This window comes from Nerophis lumbriciformis, linkage group LG01 (genome assembly GCF_033978685.3).
Source record: "Nerophis lumbriciformis linkage group LG01, RoL_Nlum_v2.1, whole genome shotgun sequence".
Taxonomy (NCBI): domain Eukaryota; kingdom Metazoa; phylum Chordata; class Actinopteri; order Syngnathiformes; family Syngnathidae; genus Nerophis; species Nerophis lumbriciformis.
The window spans coordinates 62,349,509-62,373,116 of NC_084548.2; the positions used below are offsets into that span (position 1 = coordinate 62,349,509).

Here is a 23,608-nt window from a genome sequence, read left to right on the forward strand (position 1 = left end):
CAAAAACAATTTGAAATGTGGACTCGTCAGGCCACAGAACACTTTTCCACTTTGCATCAGTCCATCTTAGATGAGCTCAGGCCCAGCGAAGCCGGTGGTGATTCTTGGTGTTGTTGATAAATGGCTTTCGTTTTGCATAGTAGAGTTTTGACTTGCACTTACAGATGTAGCGATTAACTGTAGTTACTGACAATGGTTTTCCGAGTTCCTGAGCCCATGTGGTGATATCCTTTACACACTGAGGTCACCTTTTTGATGCAGTTCCACCTGAGGGATCGAAGGTCTGTAATATCATCGCTTCCGTGCAGTGATTTCTCCAGATTCTCTGAACCTTTTGATGATATTACAGACCGTAGATGGTGAAATCCCTAAATTCCTTGTAATGGCTGGTCTAGAAATGTTGTTCTCAAACTGTTGGAAAATTTGCTCACGCATTTGTTCACATAGTGGTGACCCTCGTCCCATCCTTGTTTGTGAATGACTGAGCATTTCATGGAAGCTGCTTTTGTACCCAATCATGGCACCCACCTGTTAACAATTAGCCTGTTCACCTGTGGGATGTTCCAAATAAGGGTTTGATGAGCATTCCTCAACTTCCTCAGTCTTTTTTTTACCACCTGTGCCAGCTTTTTTGAAACATATTGCAAGCATCAAATTCCAAATGAGCTAATATTTGAAAAAAAAATCAAGTTTTCCAGTTGGAACATTAAATATCTTGTCTTTGCAGTCTATTCAATTGAATTTAGGTTGAAAAGGATTTGCAAATCATTGTATTCTGTGTTTATTTACCATTTACACAATGTGCCAACTTCACTGGTTTTGGGTTTTGTACATAAATAATTAGGGGAATGCCCTTACAATTTGTTCACTTCTGATACAATACCAATATTGGAGCCTTGAGTATTGGCAGGTATCGATAATGATCCGATACGATATCAGCAGGAGTATTGTATTACTGTATTATTTAGTATTATTGTATTATTTAGTAATGTGGAATGTTAGTTTTTATCAAGTGAAATGAGTCAAACAGAGAACACATTTTATTAGTGTTAGTGTTCTGCCCTAGTTTTCAGAGAAAACTTTGTTTAAAATATTTCCAAGCAGAATATTTGATGTTAAGTAATTGGAGGCTTCAATAGCTTTCATAACATTGCAACTTTTTTTTTGTTACATTTCACCTGTTTGCTCTTTTATTCCACTTTATTATTATTACTATCATTGTAATAGTTTTTGTTTTTTTTACAATGTGCCGCAAATCGCCGGGGGCCCAGGCCGCACCTTGGACACCACTGACATAGCTGAAAAAGAATACTATAGACCAGACCTAGGCATTCGGCGGACCGCGGGCCACATCCGGCCCTTTGTGCGTCCCTGTCCGGACCGCGTGAGGCCAATCATAAATTACAAAATACATTTTAAAAAGTATCTATGTCGAGTGTGCAATACAACGGTGGTGCTTTTGTTTTGAAAAGCGTTATTTATATTACTTCCGTGTGAACGTATGCGCGTGCGTGATTGTGAACAGCGGCAATCAAAAATTACAAAATAAAATTTAAAAAACATCTATGTCGTGCGTGTAATACAACTGTGCTGCTTTTATTTTGAAAAGTGTTATTTATGGACGTATGTCCATGTGTAACCTGTGAGTGAAGGTGCACAGCGACAAGTGATGCCCGGTTAAAGTTAAAGTACCAATGATTGTCACACACACACTAGGTGTGGTGAAATGTGTCCTCTGCTTTTGACCCATCCCCTTGTTCACCCCCTGGGAGGTGAGGGGAGCAGTGAGCAGCAGCTGTGGCCGCGCCCGGGAATAATTTTTGGTGATTCAACCCCCAATTCCAACCCTTGATGCTGAGTGCCAAGCAGGGAGGTAATGGGTCCCATTTTTATAGTCTTTGGTATGACTCGGCCGGGGATTGAACTCACAACCTACCGATCTCAGGGCGGACACTCTAACCACAAGGCCACTGAGCAGTTACTCCCGAGATGTCAGCTCACGCTAAAAAGAGAAAAGTTGATGACGAATGGCGTGTTTCCAACAAGACATGGGCTGCCAAGTATTTCTTTACAGAAATTAAAGGTAAAGCTGTGTGCTTAATTTGTGGTACACCGGTTGCTGTGTTTAAAGAATATAATTTGAATCGCCACTACACGACGAAGCACGAGGAAAAATACCGGAATCTGTCCGATGAAGAGCGCGCAAGGGAGGCTGATTTGTTGATGGTAAAACGGTAAACCCAACAAGGACTTTTTGCCAAATTTCACACCCCCAGAGATGCAGCCGTCAGGACAAGTTTCGTCATTTCTCACAAAATTGCCAGAAAAAGTAAGGCGTTTTCTGACGGAGAGTTTATTAAGGAGTGCTTATTGGACTCTGTTGCGCTGACATGCCCGGAGAAGAGGGGCGCATTTGAGAACGTGTCACTCTCCCGACGCACTGTAACGAGGCGGGTTGAGACCATCGCTGGAAACTTGGAGCTTCAGCTGAAGAACAGAACGGCCGACTTTGACTGTTTTTCGCTGGTTTTGGATGAGAGCTGCGATGTACGTGACACCGCCCAGCTGCTCATCTTCTTACGTGGGATAACTGCAGACTTTTAAATCACGGAGGAGCTGGCAGCCATGCAGTCAATTAAAAGGGACAACCACAGGTAATGACTTGTTCACAGAGGTAAATGCGTGTTTGGACATGTTAGGACTGAAATGGGACAAGCTGGCAGGTGTGACAACAGATGGTTGTCCAAATCTGACGGGGAAAAATGTTGGACTTTTAAAGAGGATGCAGGATAAAGTGACAGAAATTAACCCTGTGCAGAAATTGACATTTTTGCATTGTATTATACATCAGGAAGTGTTGTGTGAGACAGTGTTGAAAATAAAACCATCAAAAGCAATCTGCTTTTGTATAAAGTTAAGTTAGGTTAAATGAAATCATTATTATAATTATTAATTATTACTATTATTTATCATATGGTATATAAAAAATAATATTGAGCAAAATTTAATTGAAATATTGTCGATGTGGCCCTCCAGCAGTGCTCGGGTAACTCAAGCGGCCCCCGGTAAAAATTAATTGCCCACTCCTGCTATAGACAGACATTAACTGTGTGCTATGCTGGTTACAAAGCTGTGCATTAGTGACACCTGCTGGTGAAAAGGTTGAAGTACAGGAGCTGTAACTGTGTGCTATGCTGGTTAAGAAACTGTGCATTACTGACACCTGCTGGTGAAAAGGTTGAAGTACAGGAGCTGCGTTGCCAGGTTTGTCACGATTAAACCCTTTTTTTCTTTAATGGTGCATGCATGACGAATGTGCAGAATCGTGAATATTGTTATGCTGGTTGTTTCTAAGAAATAGAATTGTAGCAATATTATGGAACAATTTCTCAAAATTAAAACTGAACCGATTCGTACCCTAACGGTTAGCAGTGGGCACGAGTGTCTGGCAACGTAGATGTGACGTCTGGCAACGCTACACGTCAGTCGTTGATGTTTTGTTGACAAAGCTTCTCTTGGAGGCCAACTGACCTCATGCTGGACATACAAGTGGTTTGTACTGACAATATGTTGACTATAAGTTGCGTTCATTCATAAAACTGTTTATAGTCCGCTCAGTTCGTTATAGTTGGGTAGAAGCGCAGCGAGCAAAAGGTTTGTTTAGACAGCTAGCATGCATGCTAACCAGCTCATTCATCAAAGGAGACCGTCACAACCCGGAAAGTGTAATAAAGTACTGAATAATAACCTTTTTTCCCCTCAAACTATTATCTATTAACTCTCCTTTTGGCAGTAAAGGTAAGAACGCTCTCGCTTTATTCGCCATATATCGCATTACTTGCTAGCAAAGTAATGTGTCGTGATACAAAATGGGGAATCTTAAAAATCATAAACCATTTGCCTTACCGTTTATTGCAGGCAATACGGTATTTACCGAAGCGTGTGGTTTATGTTTGTTTATTGGAAAAGCGAAAGTGAAAATGTTGGGTGCCTGATTGTTTTGATTGATTGAAACTTTTATTAGTAGATTGCACAGTGAAGTACATATTCCGTACAATTGACCACTAAATGGTTTTGATTGATTGATTGATTGATTGAGACTTTTATTAGTAGGTTGCACAGTGAAGTACATATTCCGTACAATTGACCACTAAATGGTAACACCCGAATAAGTTTTTCAACTTGTTTAAGTCGGGGTCCACTTAAATTGATTCATGATACAGATATATACTATCAGATATATACTATCATCATAATACAGTCATCACACAAGATAATCATCAGGGTGTATTCATTGAATTATTTACATTATTTTCAATTCGGGGTGTGGAGGGTAGGGGGTGGGGGGGTAGGTTTGGTTGTTATCATCAGTCATCAACAATTGAGAACAGAGAAATGGATATTGAAACAGTGTAGGTCTGACTTGGTAGGATATGTACAGCAAGTAGTGGACATAGAGAGAGAAAGAGAGGGAGATCAGAAGGTATAAGAAAAATATCTGCATTTGATTGTTTACATTTGATTATTAACAACAATCCGGGGAGGGTGTTAGTTTAGGGTTGAAGTTGCCTGGAGGTGTACTTTTATTGCGGTTTTGAAGGAGGATAGAGATGCCCTTTCTTTGATACCTGTTGGGAGCGCATTCCACATTGATGTAGCATAGAAAGAGAATGAGTTAAGACCTTTGTTAGATCGGAATCTGGGTTTAACGTGGTTAGTAGAGCTCCCCCTGGTGTTGTGGTTATGGCGGTCATTTACGTTAAGGAAGTAGTTTGACATGTACTTCGGTATCAGGGAGGTGTAGCGGATTTTATAGACCAGGCTCAGTGCAAGTTGTTTTACTCTGTCCTCCACCCTGAGCCAGCCCACTTTGGAGAAGTGGGTAGGAGTGAGGTGGGATCTGGGGTGGAGGTCTAGAAGTAATCTGACTAGCTTGTTCTGGGATGTTTGGAGTCTAGATTTGAGGGTTTTGGAGGTGCTAGGGTACCAGGAGGTGCATGCGTAATCGATGAAAGGGTTGAACGAGAGTTCCCGCCAGAATCTTCATGGTGCTTTTGTTGACCAGAGAGGAGATTCTATAGAGAAATCTCGTTCGTCGGTTGACCTTTTTCACTTGGTTGCCATTTTATCACAGGAAAGATTAGCCTCTAGAATGGAACCTAGGTAGGTGACCTCATCTTTCCTGGTGATAACAATGTCACCCACTTTTATAGTGAAGTCATTGACTTTCTTAAGGTTTATGTGGGACCCAAGCAGGATGGATTCTGTTTTACCCAAGTGTATGGATAGCTTGTTGTCAGCGAGCCAGGTGCAAGTTCTACAGAGTTCAGCACTGAGGATTTTCTCCACCTGTGACTTGTCCCTGTCTGATACCAGCAAGGCCGAGTCATCCGCAAACAAGAACAATTCACAGTCGCATGCTGATGACAAGTCGTTTATGTATACTAGGAACAGTACAGGCCCCAATATACTGCCTTGGGGGACTCCACAGCTCATTGAGAGAGGGGGGGGTCACGCTGCCGTTCACCTCTACCACCTGTTCCTTCCCCTCCAAGTAAGATTGCATCCAGCTCGATGAGGTTTTGTCAAATCCGATTGCTCTGAGCTTATCCAACAGTATAGCGTGGTCAACGGTGTCAAAGGCCTTCTGAAGATCCAGCATGACCATGCCGCAGTATTTGCCCGCGTCCACGCGTCCACCTCATGTTTGATGTGGTCGGTCAGAGAGAGAAGGCATGTGTCAGTGGAGTGGTTAGTTCTGAAGCCAGATTGGTAACACCCGAATAAGTTTTTCAACTTGTTTAAGTCGGGGTCCACTTGATTCATGATACAGATATATACTATCATCATAATACAGTCATCACACAAGATAATCATCAGAGTATATACATTGAATTATTTACATTATTTACAATCCGGGGTGTATCAACACTTCAGTCATCAACAATTGCATCATCAGAGAAATGGACATTGGAACAGTGTAGGACTGACTTGGTAGGATATGTACAGCAAGTAGTGGACACAAAGAGAGAGATCAGAAAGTATAATAAAAAGTGTCTACATTTGATTATTTACATTTGAATATTTACAATCCGAAGAGCTATGATGTGGAAAGGTGGGATGTGACTCTTACAGCAACTTGGGATTCGATTAAATTCCAATTCTTCGGTTGATGAGTGGACTTCTGAATCAATTCTTGATTGTGCACGATTCTCGGGTTTCCGATTCTTGCAATATATTATTTAGTATAAGAATCGTAATACAACCTTTTCAAAACAGGTCACAGGTAACCAAAGCGCTTGGCTGCTGACGTATATCAGGGTGTCCAAACTTTTTCCACTGAGGGTTGCACCCTGATATTTTTGATATTTTTCATTTTGGCGAAGTTGGTAGAGTGGCCGTGCCAGGAATCGGAAGGTTGCTGGTTACTGGGGTTCAATCCCCACCTTCCACCATCCTAGTCAAGTCCGTTGTGTCCTTGGGCAAGACACTTCACCCCTTGCTCCTGATGGCTGCTGGTTAGCGCCTTGCATGGCAGCTCCCGCCATCAGTGTGTGAATGTGTGTGTGAATGGGTGAATGTGGAAATACTGTCAAAGCGCTTTGAGTACCTTGAAGGTAGAAAAGCGCTATACAAGTATAACCTATTTATCATTTATTTAAAAAAAACCAATATAGTATATAGAGTTTTTTCCCTTCGAGTCTCCCCTTAAGTTTGGTCCCAGGGACCGGAAAAGGTCTGTCATAAATTTTTTCCAAATAAGTCATATTTAATTATGTTTTTATTTCAATGCTTAATTCTCTAGATCAGTGGTTCTTAACCTGGGTTCGATCGAACCCTAGGGGTTCGGTGAGTCGGGCTCAAGGGTTCGGCGGAGGTCAAGACACACCCGACTCATCGTGTAAATAAAAACTTCTCCCTATCGGCGTATTACGGATACGGCAACAGCAGAAGTCAGACTGATTTGCAGGTGTGTAATTTGTTGTCAGTTTATGCACTGTGTTGGTTTTGTTTTTTGAACAAGGTGATGTTCATGCACGGTTCATTTTGTGTGCACCAGTAATAAAACATGGTAACACTTTAGTATGGGGAACATATTCACCATTAATTAGTTGCTTATTAACATGCAAATTTGTGACATATTGGTTCTTAACTAGTCATTATTAAGTACTTATTAATACCTTATTCGGCATGGCCTTATTATAACCCTACCCAACCCTCTGACCCTAACCAAATAACTATATATTAAGTCTTTGTTACTTAGAATATGTTCCCCATACTAAAGTGTTACCAAAAACATATAACTTTGTCTTGAATTTGAAAAAAAAAAATTATTTTTCACTAAAGAGCACTAGATACACTTTAGATCTGTCTGTTGATACGTTTTTGTTGTTGTTTTTTTCTCAAGTCGAATGTCCTTTTTGTCAAAACCCTGTGTTTTAGGGGAAAAAAAAAAAAAAAAGTGGAATATTTGAGTTGAAGTAATTGAAGCCTTAATTAGGTCAATAGTTTATACCGTATTTTTCGGAATATAAGTCGCACCGGAGTATAAGTCGCACCTGCCGAAAATGCATGATAAAGAGGGAAAAAAACATTATGCAACTTTCATAAACTATGAAAAAAACTGCGACTTATAGTCCGAAAAATACGGTAATCATTTTAGCTCATTATTTTTGGACAATTACAGTTTGAAACAAAATCCCACTAAAATTATTGGTGATCCAAAAGGGCCCCACTCATAAAAATGTTAAAAATACTTTTTTTTTTAACTTTAAACCATAGATCTCTAGATCACAGGTGTCAAACATAGATGTCCTTTAAAGCTGTCTTTGAAACAACGTTGCAAAATAGTTGTATTTGTAAATTGAGACAACGTTGGTATCTAATGTTGGATCAACGTTGTTGGTTGGGAAATGACCGACGTTGAATAAACGTCGTCAAAAAGCATGTTGTTTCAACGTTGTATTTGTGTTGTGGAATATTGGTTGGGAAATTACCAAAATTCAATGGTCAATCAACGTCACAACCTTACATTGAATAAACATTGTCAAAAAGCGTGTTGTTTCAACGTTGTATTTGTGATGTAGAATATTGGTTGGAAAATGACCAAAATTCAATGGTCAATCAATGTCAGAACTCAACATTGATTAAACGTCGTTAACAAGCATGTTGTTCCAACTTTAGGTTTGAGTTGGTCAACGTCAGGACCTAATTCAACAAGTTGTCAACATTGTTTTAATGCTTTGTGCCTGCTGGGTTTTTAGCGTAAATGTAACAAAAGTATCCTTGTTTTTTTTCTTTGAAATTTGGATCACCAATAATTTTAGTGGGATTTTGATTCAAACTGTAATTGTCCAAAAATAATAATGAGTGAAAAATGGTAGGAAAAGATAAAGTACTTTATTGACGCATATTTTTTCTCAGGCATTCGGGGGCCACATCTGGCCCCTGGGCCTTGAGTTTAACTTTAACTTTAAGTTAAAGTTTAACTTTAACTTAAACTCAAGGCCCAGGGGCCAGATGTGGCCCGCGAACGCCTGAGAAAAAACATGCGTCAATAAAGTACTTTATGTTTTTCTACCAAAAGTATTCGGTCTTATTACATTATAGATTACATGTGCTGCATGCAATTGCATTTTTTTAAACCTAAAAATCATTTAATAATGCAACAAATATATTAACATACGTTCATTTTTTTGTAAACAAATACTTGAATATCTGCTTGATTTGTGGTTTCAAAGCAAGTCTGTAAAAATTATAATAATATATTTTAAGGTAAAATCCTGTCTTTTTTTACGGTAAAATAAACTGTAGTTCCGTTTTTCTACATACAGCAATACACTGCTAAAAACATTAACCATAGAATTTCAAATAACACTAATAACCCAGCAGGCACAAATCATTAAAACAATGTTGAGAACTTGTTGAATTAGGTCCTGACGTTGAGCAACTCAAACCTAACGTTGGAACAACATGCTTGTTGATGACGTTTAATCAATGTTGGGTTCTGACGTTGATTGACCATTGAATTTTGGTCATTTTCCAACCAATATTCTACAACACAAATACAACGTTGAAACAACATGCTTTTGACAATGTTTATTCAATGTCAGGTACTGACCTTGATTTGACCATTGAATTTTGGTAATTTCCCAACCAATATTCCACAACACAAATACAACGTTGAAACAACATGCTTTTTGACTACGTTTATTCAACGTCAGGTTGTGACATTGATTTGACTATTGAAATTCGGTCATTTCCCAACCAACAACGTTAGATACCAACGTTGTCTCAATTTACAAATACAACTATTTTGCAACGTTGTTTCAAAGACAGTTTTAAAGGACATCTATGTATCATCAACGTTGTACCAATGTCTTGTGCCTGTTGGGAAGCTGAAAAAAACACTAAATTTGACTGTAAATTGTGGCGATTGGGCTGTCATTTTTTTTCCATAAAATATGTTTTTTACGATAAAAATCTGGCAACTGAGCGGACAGTTTTTGCGGTCCTGTTTTTCTATTTACAGTAGTAACACATCGCGGAATTGACAAACGTAGAAGTTTGCCGCAAAAAACAAACATTGCTACTGTTTTTACATTTACAATAATATGCTGTAAAAAAAAACTAACGTAAATGTAACTGTTTTGTTTGCATTGTATGTACAAAAGATATAATAATCCAATGCTAAGGCAATTGTTTAATAATATCATTCACAGTTAGATGAAGAGCAGTCATAACTACAGGTGGCCCTCAAGTAAAATGAGTTTGACACCCTTGCTCTAGCTCAGTGCTTCTCAAATGGGGGTACGCATACCCCTGGGGGTACTTGAAGGTATGCCAAGGGGCGTGAGATTTTTTCCAAATACTCTAAAAATAGCAACAATTCAAAAATCCTTTATAAATATAAATACAAACCTATCTTTTTTTCCAAATAGTTCAAGAAAGACCACTACAAATGAGCAATATTTTGCACTGGTAAACAATTTAATAAATCAGAAACTGATGACGTAGTGCTGTATTTTACTTCTTTATCTCTTTTTTTCAACCAAAAATGCTTTGCTCTGATTAGGGGGTACTTGAATTGAAAAAAAATTCACAGGGGGTACATCACTAAAAAAAGGTTGAGAACCACTGCTCCACTTCACCGTTGTCAAACTCACCACCACTTCATTGTATTTGGCCTGCGAACGCCTGGAAAATAATATGCGTCAGTAAAGTACCTTATCTTTTCTTACTAAATGTTTTTGTTCTTTCTATTTTCACAGAAAAAAATATATGTACTACATTAAATTGCATATGTTTTCAACACTAATATCACCCAATATTGCAACAAATTTATCATACTTTCCAAACAGTGTTTTTGTTCAAATAAAAATAAATACTTAAATGTCCACTTGACTTATGTCAAAAGAAGTTATCCATCAAATTGTACAAACTGTAAAAATGACAATAGATTTTAGGGTAAACTGTATGGTCTTTTTACGGCATATTACTGTAGATCAGTGGTTCTTAACCTTGTTGGAGGTACCGAACCCCACCAGTTTCATATGCGCATTCACCGAACCTTTCTTTAGTGAAAAAAAAATAAATATTTTTTTTTCAAATTCAAGACAAAGTTATATGTTTTTGGTAACACTTTAGTATGGGGAACATATTCTAAGTAACAAAGACTTAATTTAGAGTTATTTGGTTAGGGTTAGGGTTAGAGGGTTAGGGCCAGGGTTAGAGGGTTAGGGTTATAATAAGGCCATGCCGAATAAGGCATTAATATGTACTTAATAATGACTAGTTAAGAGCCAATATGTTACTCATTTGCATGTTAATAAGCAACTAATTAATGGTGAATATGTTCCCCATACTAAAGTGTTACCATGTTTTTTTACTGGTGCACAAAATGAACCGTGCATGAACATCACCTTGTTCAAAGAACAAAACCAACACAGTGCATAAACTCACTGGTTGGGGGTGGGGCGTGATTGGGGGCGTGGTTAAGAGGGGAGGAGTATATTTACAGCTAGAATTCACTAAGTCAAGTATTTCATATATATATATATATATATATATATTTATATATATATATATATATATATATATATATATATAAGAAATACTTGACTTTCAGTGAATTCTAGCTATAAATATATATTTATTTTATTATATATATATATATATATATATATATATATATATATATATATATATATAAGAAATACTTGAATTTCAGTGTTCATTTATTTACACATATACACACACATAACACTCATCTACTCATTGTTGAGTTAAGGGTTGAATTGTCCATCCTTGTTCTATTCTCTGTCACAATTTTTCTAACCATGCTGAACACCCTCTCTGATTGCTGTGTGGCACGCACAAAAGTGCTTTCATCAAAAGCACTAGATGGCAGTATTGTCCTGTTTAAGAGTGTCACAACATTGCTGTTTACGGCAGACGAACTGCTTTACGGTAGACGAAAACGTGACTGCTGTTGTTGTGTGTTGTTACCGCGCTGGGAGGACGTTAATGAAACTGCCTAACAATAAACCCACATAAGAAACCAAGAACTCGCCCTCGATCATTCTACAGTTATAACGTGATTGGGCAGGCACGCTGTTTATATTGTGGGAAAGCGGACTCAGGTCCGCATGGAGCTGGAGGGGGCGTGGCCTCCAGCTCCGCCTGATTTTCGGGAGATTTTCGAGAGAAAATTTGTCCCGAGAGGTTTTCGGGAGAGGCGCTGAATTTCGGGAGTCTCCCGGAAAATCCGGGAGGGTTGGCAAGTATGGCATGCAAACATTTATTTGAGCATTTTTGCATATTTTATTAATATAAACATAAATAAACATCATAATGTTTGATTCTTGGTGCCATCTTTGAATAGAAGTATGCAACACTTTCTGATGTTATCATGCTAACGTCAGCACGCAAACATTTATTTGAGCATTTTTGCATATTTTATTGATATAAACATAAATAAACATCATAATGTTTGATTCTTGGTGCCATCTTTGAATAGAAGTATGCTAACTTTTCTGATGTTATCAGGCTAACGTTAGCATGCAAACATTTATGTGAGGATTTTTGCTTATTTTATTTATATAAACATAAATAAACATCATAATATTTTATTCTTACAAGCGGCCCTCTAAGGGCAGCCATAACTGTAATGTGGCCCTCACTGAAAACGAGTTTGACACCTCTGGTCTAGATCAACTTTAGATGCATCCATTTTCTACCGCTTGTTCCTTTTGGTCCATCCATCCATCCATTTTCTACCGCTTGTTCCTTTTGGTCCATCTGCGCTTATTAATTTGTACCATTTTTGTTTGTTTGTTTTATGCCCATTTTCGTCAAAGAAAACTTTGATTTTTTTTATGGCAAACATACAAAATATGCAATATTTCCCCCCAAAAGTATTAAAAATATTAATATTTGATGTGAAGTAATTAGAGCCCTGAATAGGCCAATAATTCATAACAACGTTGATTTTGATTCATTATATTTTGAGCAATGACAGTTTTTTAAAGAAAAAAACAGCCTTGTGTTATTTTTGTGTTATTTGAGTTGACATTGCAACTTTTTTTTATTACAATTAATCTTTTTTATGTTTTTACAGGAAGTAGGCAGAATGTTGGTCTAAAAAATTTATTTTTAAAGATTGATTCTTGAAAATTTTGAAACAGTTCAGAATCATAAACAACAAAAAAATGCGATTTTTGAATGGATGTTTTCAATAATGAAATAATCTAATGTGTGGTTTTATGTGTTGTGTGATGGACTGTTGTGCTTCCCTCTATCTTGACAGCATCATGGACTGGAATCCCTCAGTTGCCCAAGTCGGCCTCTTGGCCACCAGCTCCGCCCTGACCGCCGTCTTCTACACCGTGTACCGAGGTAGAACAACGACCGTGACCAGGCTAAAGGTCCGCCACACACACACATTCTTGTACTTCTTACCTTCTTGAGACCTCCGAAAAAATGCCTACCTCTTTAGGACCACCCTTTCTAGATATATAAAGATTTGTATTTACAACATTAATAATATATTAATATATGATAATAATAATATATATAATATATTCCTTTGTAACTGAGCTACTGTGTGGAACAATTTCCCTTGTGGATCAATAAAGTTTGTCTAAGTCTAATATACAAAATTTGCAAATATAAAAAAGGTAAGTTTTTATTAATTGTTTATTTTTTTTGAAAATTTTGTTTGTAATTGTTTTTTAATCTTCATTATTTACTTAAAGTTATTACAGTATGTCTTTATATACAAAACCCAAAGCCAGTGAAGTTGGCACATTGTGTAAATGGTAAATAAAAACAGAATACAATGATTTGCAAATCCTTTTCAACTTTTCAACTCAATTAAATAGACTGCAAAGACAAGATATTTAATGTTCGAACTGAGAAACTTTATTTTTTTTTTGCAAATAATCATTAACTTAGAATTTAATGGCAGCAACACATTGCAAACAAGTTGACTCAGGGGCATTTTTACCACTGTGTTACATGGCCTTTCCTCTTAACAACACTCAGTAAACGTTTTGGAACTGAGGAGACCAATTTTTGAAGTGGAATTCGTTCCCATTCTTGCTTGATGTAAGTCCACAGTTTCCAAAACCAATTTGAAATGTGGACTCGTCAGACCACAGAACACTTTTCCACTTTGCATCTGTCCATCTTAGATGAGCTCGGGCCCAGCGAAGCGTTTCTGGGTGTTGTTGATAAATGGCTTTGGCTTTGCGTAGTAGTTTTAAATTGCACTTACGGATGTAGCGACCAACTGTAGTTACTGACTTGGTTTTCTGAAGTGTTCCTGAGCCCATGTGGTGATATCCTTTACACACTGATGTCACTTTTTGATGCAGTACCGCTTGAGGGATCTAAGGTCTGTAATATCACCGCTTACGTGCAGTGATTTCCCCAGATTCTCTGAACCTTTTGATGATATTACAGACCATAGATGGTGAAACCCCTAAATTCCTTGCAATAGCTGGTTGAGAAATGTTGTTCTTAAACAATTTGCTCACACATTTGTTCACAAAGTAGTGACCCTCGCCCCATCCTTGTTTGTGAATGACTGAGCATTTCATGGAAGCTGCTTTTATACCCAATCATGGCACCCACCTGTTCCCAATTAGCCTGTTCACCTGTGGGATGTTCCAAATAAGTGTTTGATGAGCATTCCTCAACTTTCTCAGTCTTTTGTGCCAGCCTTTTTGAAACATGTTGCAGGCATCAAATTCCAAATGAGCTAATATTTGCAAAAAATTACAAAGTTTTCCAGTTCGAACGTTAAGTATCTTGTCTTTGCAGTCTATTCAATTGAATATAGGTTGAAAAGGATTTGCAAATGATTGTATTTTGTTTTTGTTTTCAATTTACACAATGTGCCAACTTCACTGGTTTTGGGGTTTGGAAATGTTTTTTATTTTTTTTAAATTAATTTCGGCGCATTTCAATTTCTTAAACACACTTGTTATTTCATATGTTGACCAGAGGGGGAGCACTTTTAAAACCGACACACAGTCAATTTGAAAAACCGCTCCTTTTTGGGACCACCCTAATTTTAATAGATTTTACCACCAGGGGGTGCAAATGAGACATTCTCTAATAGATGCAATGGTTTTCCATATTGGGACCATGATTTTGGTCCTGACTTGTTCACCGGTCCTCATATGGAAGGTTCTTTTCCTTGTTGATGTTTCAAGAAGGGTAGAAATACAAGAACACACACACACACACACACACACTTCCTTCACAACAGGCGTAAGACAACACATCTCTTTGATTTGCACAGGAAGCCAAGAAAGTCCCCATAGACCAGGACTTGAAGACCATTTTGTCTGAAACACCTGGAAGATGTTTCCCTTATGCCGTGGTAGAAGGTAGTTGGAGCACATTGTCTTCCATTTTGATTGCGCAACGTGAAGTGTGAAGTGTTCCACAGTCCCAACAAACAATGATCAAATAAATTGTCACAATTAGGGCTGGGTAACAGTCTATTTCATGGATTATGCATTTAAGTGTAAAACATACACGGGGAATGTCTGCAATTTGTGGACCACAGAACAGAAAGCGGACAATAAGGAAGCCTTTGCTGCTGTTTCTTTCTATAATGTTATAATTATGGGTCTGCTGCGTCCAGGCACCCATTCACACGCTGCTTAGCATGCTATCACTTTATACTAGCATTTTAGCTAATAATATATGTTTAAATTTTAAAAAATCATGGATTTTGATTAGAGATGTCCGATAATATTGGCAGGCCGATATTATCGGACATCTCTAATCAGCCGATAAATGCTTTAAAATGTAATATCGGAAATTATCGGTATCGTTCTTTTTGTTTTTGTTTTTGTTTTTTTTATGAAATCAACATAAAAAACACAAGATACACTTACAATTAGTGCACCAACCCAAAAAACCTCCCTCCCCCATTTACACTCATTCACACAAAAGGGTTGTTTCTTTCTGGTATTAATATTCTGGTAGGTTCCTACATTATATATCAATATATATCAATACAGTCTGCAAGGATACAGTCTGTAAGCACACATGATTGTGCGTGCTGCTGGTCCACTAATAGTACTCACCTTTAATAGTTAATTTTACTCATTTTCATTAATTACTAGTTTCTATGTAACTGTTTTTATATTGTTATAAAATATTATTTAATTATAAGATAATGTTTTTAATTTATTTATCTTATTTTGTTTTATTTTTATTTTTTAAAAGGACCTTATCTTCACCATACCAAATTAGGCATAATAATGTGTTAATTCCACGACTGTATATATCGGTATCGGTTGATATCGGTATTGGTAATTAAAGAGTTGGACAATATCGGAATATCGGATATCGGCAAAAAGCCATTATCGGACATCCCTAATTTTGATACTTGGTACCATCTTACAATTATGCTAACTTGTTCTATGTTTCTTTCTTTTTCTTTTTATTCCTTTCATGAAAATGCATATATACAAGCCATATACAGTTGACACTGTCATTGTTTTTTTTGTTTCTTATACATTTCCATGATCATAAAGGAGCAGATGGAAGAATACTATTCTTATACATTCGTAATCTTATGCTAGCATGATTAAGTTGTATGCAGAGATGTCCCATAATATCGGCCTGCCGATGTTATCGGCCGATAAATGCTTTAAAATGTAATATCAGAAATTATCGGTATCTGTTTCAACCTTCAAAATTTCCCGGGAGACTCCTGAATTTCAGTGCCCCTCCCCCCCGAAAATCTCCCGGGGCAACCATTCTCCCGATTTCCACCCGGACAACATTATTGGGGGCGTGCCTTCAAGGCACTGCCTTTAGCGTCCTCTACAACCTGTCGTCACATCCGCTTTTCCTCCATACAAACAGTGTGCCGGCACAGTCACATAATATATGCAGCTTTTACACACACATAAGTGAATGCAATCATACTTGATCAACAGCCATACAGGTCACACTGAGGGTGGCCGTATAAACAACTTTAATACTGTTACAAATATGCGCCACACTGTGAACCCACACCAAACAAGAATGACAAACCCATTTCGAGAGAACATCCGCACCGTAACACAACATAAACACAACAGAACAAATACCCAGAATCCCTTGCAGCACTAACTCTTCCGGGACGCTACAAATACACCCCCCGCTACCACCAAAGCCTCCCACCCCCCATCTCCCGAATTCGTAGGTCTCAAGGTTGGCAAGTATGCTCTAGTCTACACTGGACTGAAGCTGTGTGTCTTCATTGTTTTTGTAGCTGTTGTTTTGAGGCATGTTAAAAAATATATATATAGTATTTCCCATAGTTGTAGTGGGTATTATGATTACTCAGGGAGAGCATGTCCCAAATTCCAAGCTTGCTGTTTTGAGGCATGTTAAAAAAAATAATGCACTTTGTGACTTCAATAATAAATATGGCAGTGCCATGTTGGCACTTTTTTCCTTAACTGGAGTTGAAGTTGTTCTCTTATTTTGGAAAACCTTGTTTTTGATTGATTGATTGATTGATTGAAACTTGTATTAGTATATTGCACAGTACAGTACATATTCCGTACAATTGACCACTAAATGGTAACACCCGAATACGTTTTTCAGCTTCTTTAAGTCGGGGTCCACGTTAATCAATTCATGGTAAAGTTACATTGTTTAATGCATCCAGCGGGGCATCACAACAAAATTAGGCATAATAATGTGTTAATTCCACGACTGTATATATCGGTATCGGTTGATATCGGAATCGGTAATTAAGAGTTGGACAATATTGGAATATCGGATATCGGTGCTGCCATCTTGTGTCTACTTTCAAGTATGTGTGCTATAAAACGAGTAATACATCAATAGAGTGTTTGTTTTACAATTTTAGTTGAAATCCTGTACGGATGTAACGATAAACGGTAATAATGATAATCACGGAAAATCTCCCGATAATTAGTATTACCGTTTCAAATAAAATGATGGAAAAACCTGGATTGATAACTGCACTTTGTTAAACTCACTGGCGCCAGCTCGCTAATTTGAATGCTAACATGAAAACAAGAGACATTAACCTCTTTCCCCATGAAGGACCGACATACCTCAATCCGAACTTGGAAAAACACGTTATTGTCTGAGCAACTAAAATATTCAATTGTGTACATTGAACAGAGTGATCCTTCTAAACGCAGAGGACTACGAGACAGCTGTGTTTTTATGCTGCGTTCAAGGACCGCTGAAGCGAGTAGGACGCCACAACGCCCGCCAGAAAAAAAAAGCAATAATCATAGATTTGACTTTTTTTTAGGCACTTTTCATTGAAACCAATCCGACAGCGCTACAGTACAAAGCAATATTCAAAGGAATAAAGGCTCAGTCATTACAACCCAGACGTTGGGTTGAGTTGAACGCCAATATGTCCTTTCTTATCAGGCGTGGTGAAATCTGTGAAGGAAACTCTCAACAGCCAGTTCCTTGACAACTGCAAAGGTGTCATTGAGAGACTGACCTTGAAAGAGGAGAAAATGGTGTGGAATCGCACCACTCACCATTGGTAAGCCACAAGCATGTCGTGTGTCTGTAGTTGTGAGTCGTTGTGTTTCACTAAAGTTTGTTGTTGTGAGTCATTATGTTGCCCCAAAGTTTGTAGTTGTGAGTCGTTATGTTTCACGAAAGTTTGTTGTAGTGAGTCGTTACGTTTCACTAAAGTTTGTAGTTGTGAGTCGTTGTGTTTCTCTAAAGTTTTTTTTTTTGAGTCGTTATGTTGCCCCAAAGTTTATAGTTGTGAGTCGTTATGTTTCACTAAAGTTTGTTGTTGTGAGTCGTTATGTTTCACTAAAGTTTGTCGTTGTGAGTCGTTATGTTTCACTAAAGTTTGTCGTTGTGAGTCGTTATGTTTCTCTAAAGTTTGTAATTGTGAGTCGTTATGTTTCACTAAAGTCTGTAATTGTGAGTCATTATGTTTTACTAAAGTCTGTAGTTGTGTGTCATTATGTTTCAGTAAAGTTTGTCGTGTGAGTCGTTATGTTTCACAAAAGTTTGTTGTTGTGAGTTATGTTTCACTAAAGTTTGTAGTTGTGTGTTCTGTTTCATTAAAGTTTGTAGTTGTGAGTTGTTATGTTTCACTAAAGTTTGTCGGTGTGAGTCGTTATGTTTCACTAAAGTTTGTCATCGTGAGGCTTTATGTTTCACTAAAGTTTGTCATTGTGAGTCGTGTTTCACAAAAAGTTTGTCGTTGAGTCGTTATGTTTCACTAAAGTTTGTCGTTGAGTCGTTATGTTTCACTTAAGTTTGTCGTTATGTTTCACTAAAGTTTGTAGTTGTGAGTCGTTATGTTTCACTAAAGTTTGTCGGTGTGAATCGTTATGTTTCACTAAAGTTTGTTGTTGTGAGTCGTTATGTTTCACTTAAGTTTGTCGTTATGTTTCACTAAAGTTTGTTATGTTTCACTAAAGTTTGTCGTTGTGAGTCGTTATGTTTCACTAAAGTTTGTTGTTGTGAGTCGTTATGTTTCACTAAAATTCGTTGTTATGTTTCACTAAAGTTTGTTATGTCTCACTAAAGTTTGTAGTTGTGAGTTGTTATGTTTCACTAAAGTTTGTAGTTGTGAGTCGTTATGTTTCACTAAAGTTTGTCATTGTGAGTCGTGTTTCACAAAAAGTTTGTCGTTGAGTCGTTATGTTTCACTAAAGTTTGTCGTTGAGTCGTTATGTTTCACTTAAGTTTGTCGTTATGTTTCACTAAAGTTTGTAGTTGTGAGTCGTTATGTTTCACTAAAGTTTGTCGGTGTGAGTCGTTATGTTTCACTAAAGTTTGTTGTTGTGAGTCGTTATGTTTCACTTAAGTTTGTTGTTATGTTTCACTAAAGTTTGTTATGTTTCACTAAAGTTTGTCGTTGTGAGTCGTTATGTTTCACTAAAATTCGTTGTTATGTTTCACTAAAGTTTGTTATGTCTCACTAAAGTTTGTAGTTGTGAGTTGTTATGTTTCACTAAAGTTTGTAGTTGTGAGTCGTTATGTTTCACTAAAGTTTGTCATTGTGAGTCGTGTTTCACAAAAAGTTTGTCGTTGAGTCGTTATGTTTCACTAAAGTTTGTCGTTGAGTCGTTATGTTTCACTTAAGTTTGTCGTTATGTTTCACTAAAGTTTGTAGTTGTGAGTCGTTATGTTTCACTAAAGTTTGTCGGTGTGAGTCGTTATGTTTCACTAAAGTTTGTTGTTGTGAGTCGTTATGTTTCACTTAAGTTTGTTGTTATGTTTCACTAAAGTTTGTTATGTTTCACTAAAGTTTGTCATTGTGAGTCGTTATGTTTCACTAAAGTTTTTTGTTGTGAGTCGTTATGTTTCACTAAAATTCGTTATGTTTCACTAAAGCTGTTATGTCTCACTAAAGTTTGTAGTTGTGAGTTATGTTTCACTAAAGTTTGTAGTTGTGAGTCGTTATGTTTCACTAAGGTTTGTTGTTGTGAGCTGTTATGTTTCACTAAAGTTTGTTGTTGTGAGTCGTTATGTTTCACTAAAGTTTGTAGTTATGTTTCGCTAAAGATTGTTGTTATGTTTCACTAAAGTTTGTAGTTGTGAGTCGTTATGTTTCACTAAAGTTTGTCATTGTGAGTCGTTATGTTTCACTAAAGTTTGTCGTTGTGAGTCGTTACGTTTCACTAAAATTTGTTGTTGTGAGTTGTTATGTTTCACTAAAGTTTGTAGTAATGTTTCACTAGAGTTTGTTGTTATGTTTCACAAAAGTTTGTAGTTGTGAGTTGTTATGTTCCACTAAAGTTTGTAGTTGTGAGTCGTTATGTTTCACTAAGGTTTGTTGTTGTGAGTCGTTATGTTTCACTAAAGTTTGTCGTTGTGAGTCGTTACGTTTCACTAAAGTTTGTCGTTGTGAGTCGTTACGTTTCACTAAAGTTTGTCGTTGTGAGTCGTTACGTTTCCCTAAAGTTTGTCTGTGAGTCGTTATGTTTCCCTAAAGTTTGTCTTTGTGAGTCGTTATGTTTCACTAAAGTTTGTCTTTGTGAGTCGTTACGTTTCACTAAAGTGTGTCGTTGTGACTCATTATCTTTCACTAAAGTTTGTCGGTGTGAGTCGTTATGTTTCACTAAAGTTTGTCGTTGTGAGTCGTTACGTTTCACTAAAGTTTGTCGTTGTAAGTCGTTATGTTTCACTAAACTTTGTTGTTGTGAGTCGTTACGTTTCACTAAAATTTGTCGTTGTGAGTTATGTTTTACCTAAAGTTTGTAGTTGTGAGTAGTTATGTTTTACTAAAGTTTGTCGGTGTGTGTCATTATGTTTCACTTAAGTTTGTCGGCGTGAGTCGTTATGTTTCACTAAAGTTTGTCGTTGTGTGTCGTTACGTTTCACTAAAGTTTGTCGTCGTGAGTCGTTATGTTTTGCGGCGTGCAGGAACAACACAGAGAAAGTCATCCACCAGCGCACCAACACAGTTCCTTTCGCTCTGGGCCCTCACGACGAGGACATCACCGCTAACGTTCTTGTGGTGCGGCCGCTTGATGCCGCAGAGTTGAACCTGGAGACCACGTACGAGAACTTCCACCCCGCGGTGCAGTCCCTGTCCAGCGCCATCGGCAACTTCTTCTGCGGCGAGCGGCCCAAAGGCGTCCATGAAATGGAGGAGATGCTGCGCGTGGGCGAGAGCGTCACAGGCGTGGGCGAGTTGGTGCTGGACAATGACATCATCAGGCTGCAGCCTCCCAAGCAAGGCTTCTCCTACTTCCTCACCCGCCTGGACTACGACGCCCTCGTGAGGAAGCAGGAGAGAGACGTCAGACTGTGGCGGATCCTCACCGTGGTCGCCGGGATGGCCGCCTGCTCCACGTTCTGCTACATGCTGTGGAAGCAGTACGTGCGCCACAGACAGAGGAGGCTCGCCAGGCGCATGCTGAGGGAGTTCCAGGAGCAGGAGAAGAAACAGGTGGAGGACGCCTCCAATTTGGAGGAGAGCAGCGTGCAGAGCAGCAGGTGCACGGTGTGTCTGTGCCAGGAGCGCTCCTGCGTCTTTCTGGAGTGCGGCCACGTGTGCACGTGCACGCCATGTTACCAGGCTCTTCCAAAGCCCAGGAAATGTCCCATCTGCAGAGCCGCCATAACCAGGATGGTGCCCATCTACAACATCTGATGGTAAACCTTTTTCTTCTCCTCCAGGCAGAAATAGGCATCTCATGTATTTGGGCCACACAAAATAAAAAGTGACATTATTTTTTTATTGGCACCTCCCAGGTTCTTTAGTTCTGAGGCTGTCTGAATAAAAACCGGTGACGAGAATTGAAGATGAGCCATTTATTCTATAAAGAAGAGTACCAACAGTAGCAATACCAGCACTGGAGAAAGGACCGAGCCATATATCGTTTTATCGATAAATTTTAGTTTTTTGTTGTTGTTTCCTCCATGCCTTTTGCCCCCATGAGTGTTCGTAGCCCTCGCCCTTACTTCCTTAGCCGAAATGTAAAACATGGCTCATGTTCCAGAGGAAAGAAAAGTGTCAGTAGTTTGGTTTTGGAACAAAAGTCTGCACTCTGCAAAGTTCCATTAAAAAAGGGAGCAGAACAACAATCTTATTCCAGAATCTGAAACCAAAACTTACGTTCGGGTGCGGGAAATACAACTTTACCAGGCGAACATGACCAATACAACAAACTAACTCGGGCTAAAATGCTGCTTACTGTGGTGGAATCATTTACACCTGATATGTATGATGATACCATGCATGACACCATGTATGATACCATGTATGATAATACCATGCATGATGTTACCATGTATGATACCATGTATGAAGATACCATGCATATTATACCATGTATGATAATACCATGCATATTATACATGTATGATAATACCATGTATGATAATACCATGCATGATACCATGTATGATGATACCATGTATGATAATACCATATATGACGATACGATGCATACATACGTGATGATACCATGCGTGATGATATCATGTATGATGATACCATACCATGCGTGATGATATCATGTATGATTATACCATGCCTGATACCATGTATGATGTTACCATGTATGATACCATGCTTGATGATACCATGTATGATAATACATATATAATACCATGTATGATAATACAATGCATGATGATACCATGTATGATAATACCATGTATGATAATACCATGCATGATACCATGTATGATGATACCATGCATATTATCCATGTATGATAATACCATGCATGATGCCATGTATGATAATACCATGTATGATGATACCATATATGACAATACCATGTATGCATACATGATGATACCATGCATGATGATATAATGTATGATTATACCATGCCTGATACCATGTATGATGTTACCATGTATGATACCATGCATGATACCATGCATGATGATACCATATATGATAATATCATGCATGATGATATCATGTATGATGATACCATGCATGATAATACCAAGCATGATATCATGTATGATAATACCATGCATGATACCATGTATGATGATACCATGCATATTATACATGTATGCTAATACCATGCATGATGCCATGTATGATAATACCATGCATGATACATGTATGATGATACCATATATGACAATACCATGTATACATACATGATGATACCATGCATGATGATATCATGTATGATTATACCATGCCTGATACCATGTATGATGTTACCATGTATGATACCATGCATGATGATACCATATATGATAATACCATGCATGATGATATCATGTATGATTATACCATGCCTGATACCAAGCATGATAATACCAAGCATGATTATATCATGTATGATTATACCATGTATGATGATACCATGTATGATGATAACATGTATGATACCATATATGATGGGACCATGTATGATACCATTCATGATGATACCATGTATGATAATACAAGGCATGATGATACCATGTATGATGATACCATGAATGATAATACCATGCATGATACCATGTATGATAATGCCATGTATAAAGATACCATGCATGATATACCATGTATTATAATACCATGCATGATACCATGTATGATGATACATGCATATTATACATGTATGATAATACCATGTATGATAATACCATGCATGATAACATG

At 37.8% G+C, this 23,608-nt stretch overlaps 1 protein-coding gene across 2 annotated transcripts; it reads left to right on the forward strand.

The window, feature by feature from the left end:
• Positions 1–3,438: 3,438 nt before the first annotated feature.
• Positions 3,439–21,783, forward strand: mul1 (mitochondrial E3 ubiquitin protein ligase 1). Of its 2 annotated transcripts, none has more exons than XM_061923549.2 (5): positions 3,439–3,552; positions 12,809–12,926; positions 14,810–14,897; positions 17,932–18,052; positions 20,905–21,783. In XM_061923549.2, exons 2-5 carry the CDS (start codon positions 12,813–12,815, stop codon positions 21,635–21,637), a joined length of 1,056 nt encoding a protein of 351 aa, XP_061779533.2. In that variant the 5' UTR covers positions 3,439–3,552; positions 12,809–12,812; the 3' UTR covers positions 21,638–21,783. The 2 variants fall into 2 exon arrangements, with proteins under 2 accessions (XP_061779533.2, XP_061779543.2); XM_061923559.2 differs by lacking the exon at positions 3,439–3,552 and adding an exon at positions 3,580–3,654.
• The last annotated feature ends 1,825 nt before the right edge of the window (positions 21,784–23,608 follow it).

What these genes read in the sequence shown, in the direction of transcription:
- mul1 (XM_061923549.2), top strand. Translation starts at nt 12,813, where the DNA reads ATGGACTGGAATCCCTCAGTTGCCCAAGTCGGCCTCTTGGCCACCAGC. An exon ending in CCCTTATGCCGTGGTAGAAG is followed by an intron (nt 14,898 to 17,931) that starts GTAGTTGGAGCA and finishes CTTTCTTATCAG; the next exon opens with GCGTGGTGAAATCTGTGAAG. An exon ending in AATCGCACCACTCACCATTG is followed by an intron (nt 18,053 to 20,904) that starts GTAAGCCACAAG and finishes TGCGGCGTGCAG; the next exon opens with GAACAACACAGAGAAAGTCA.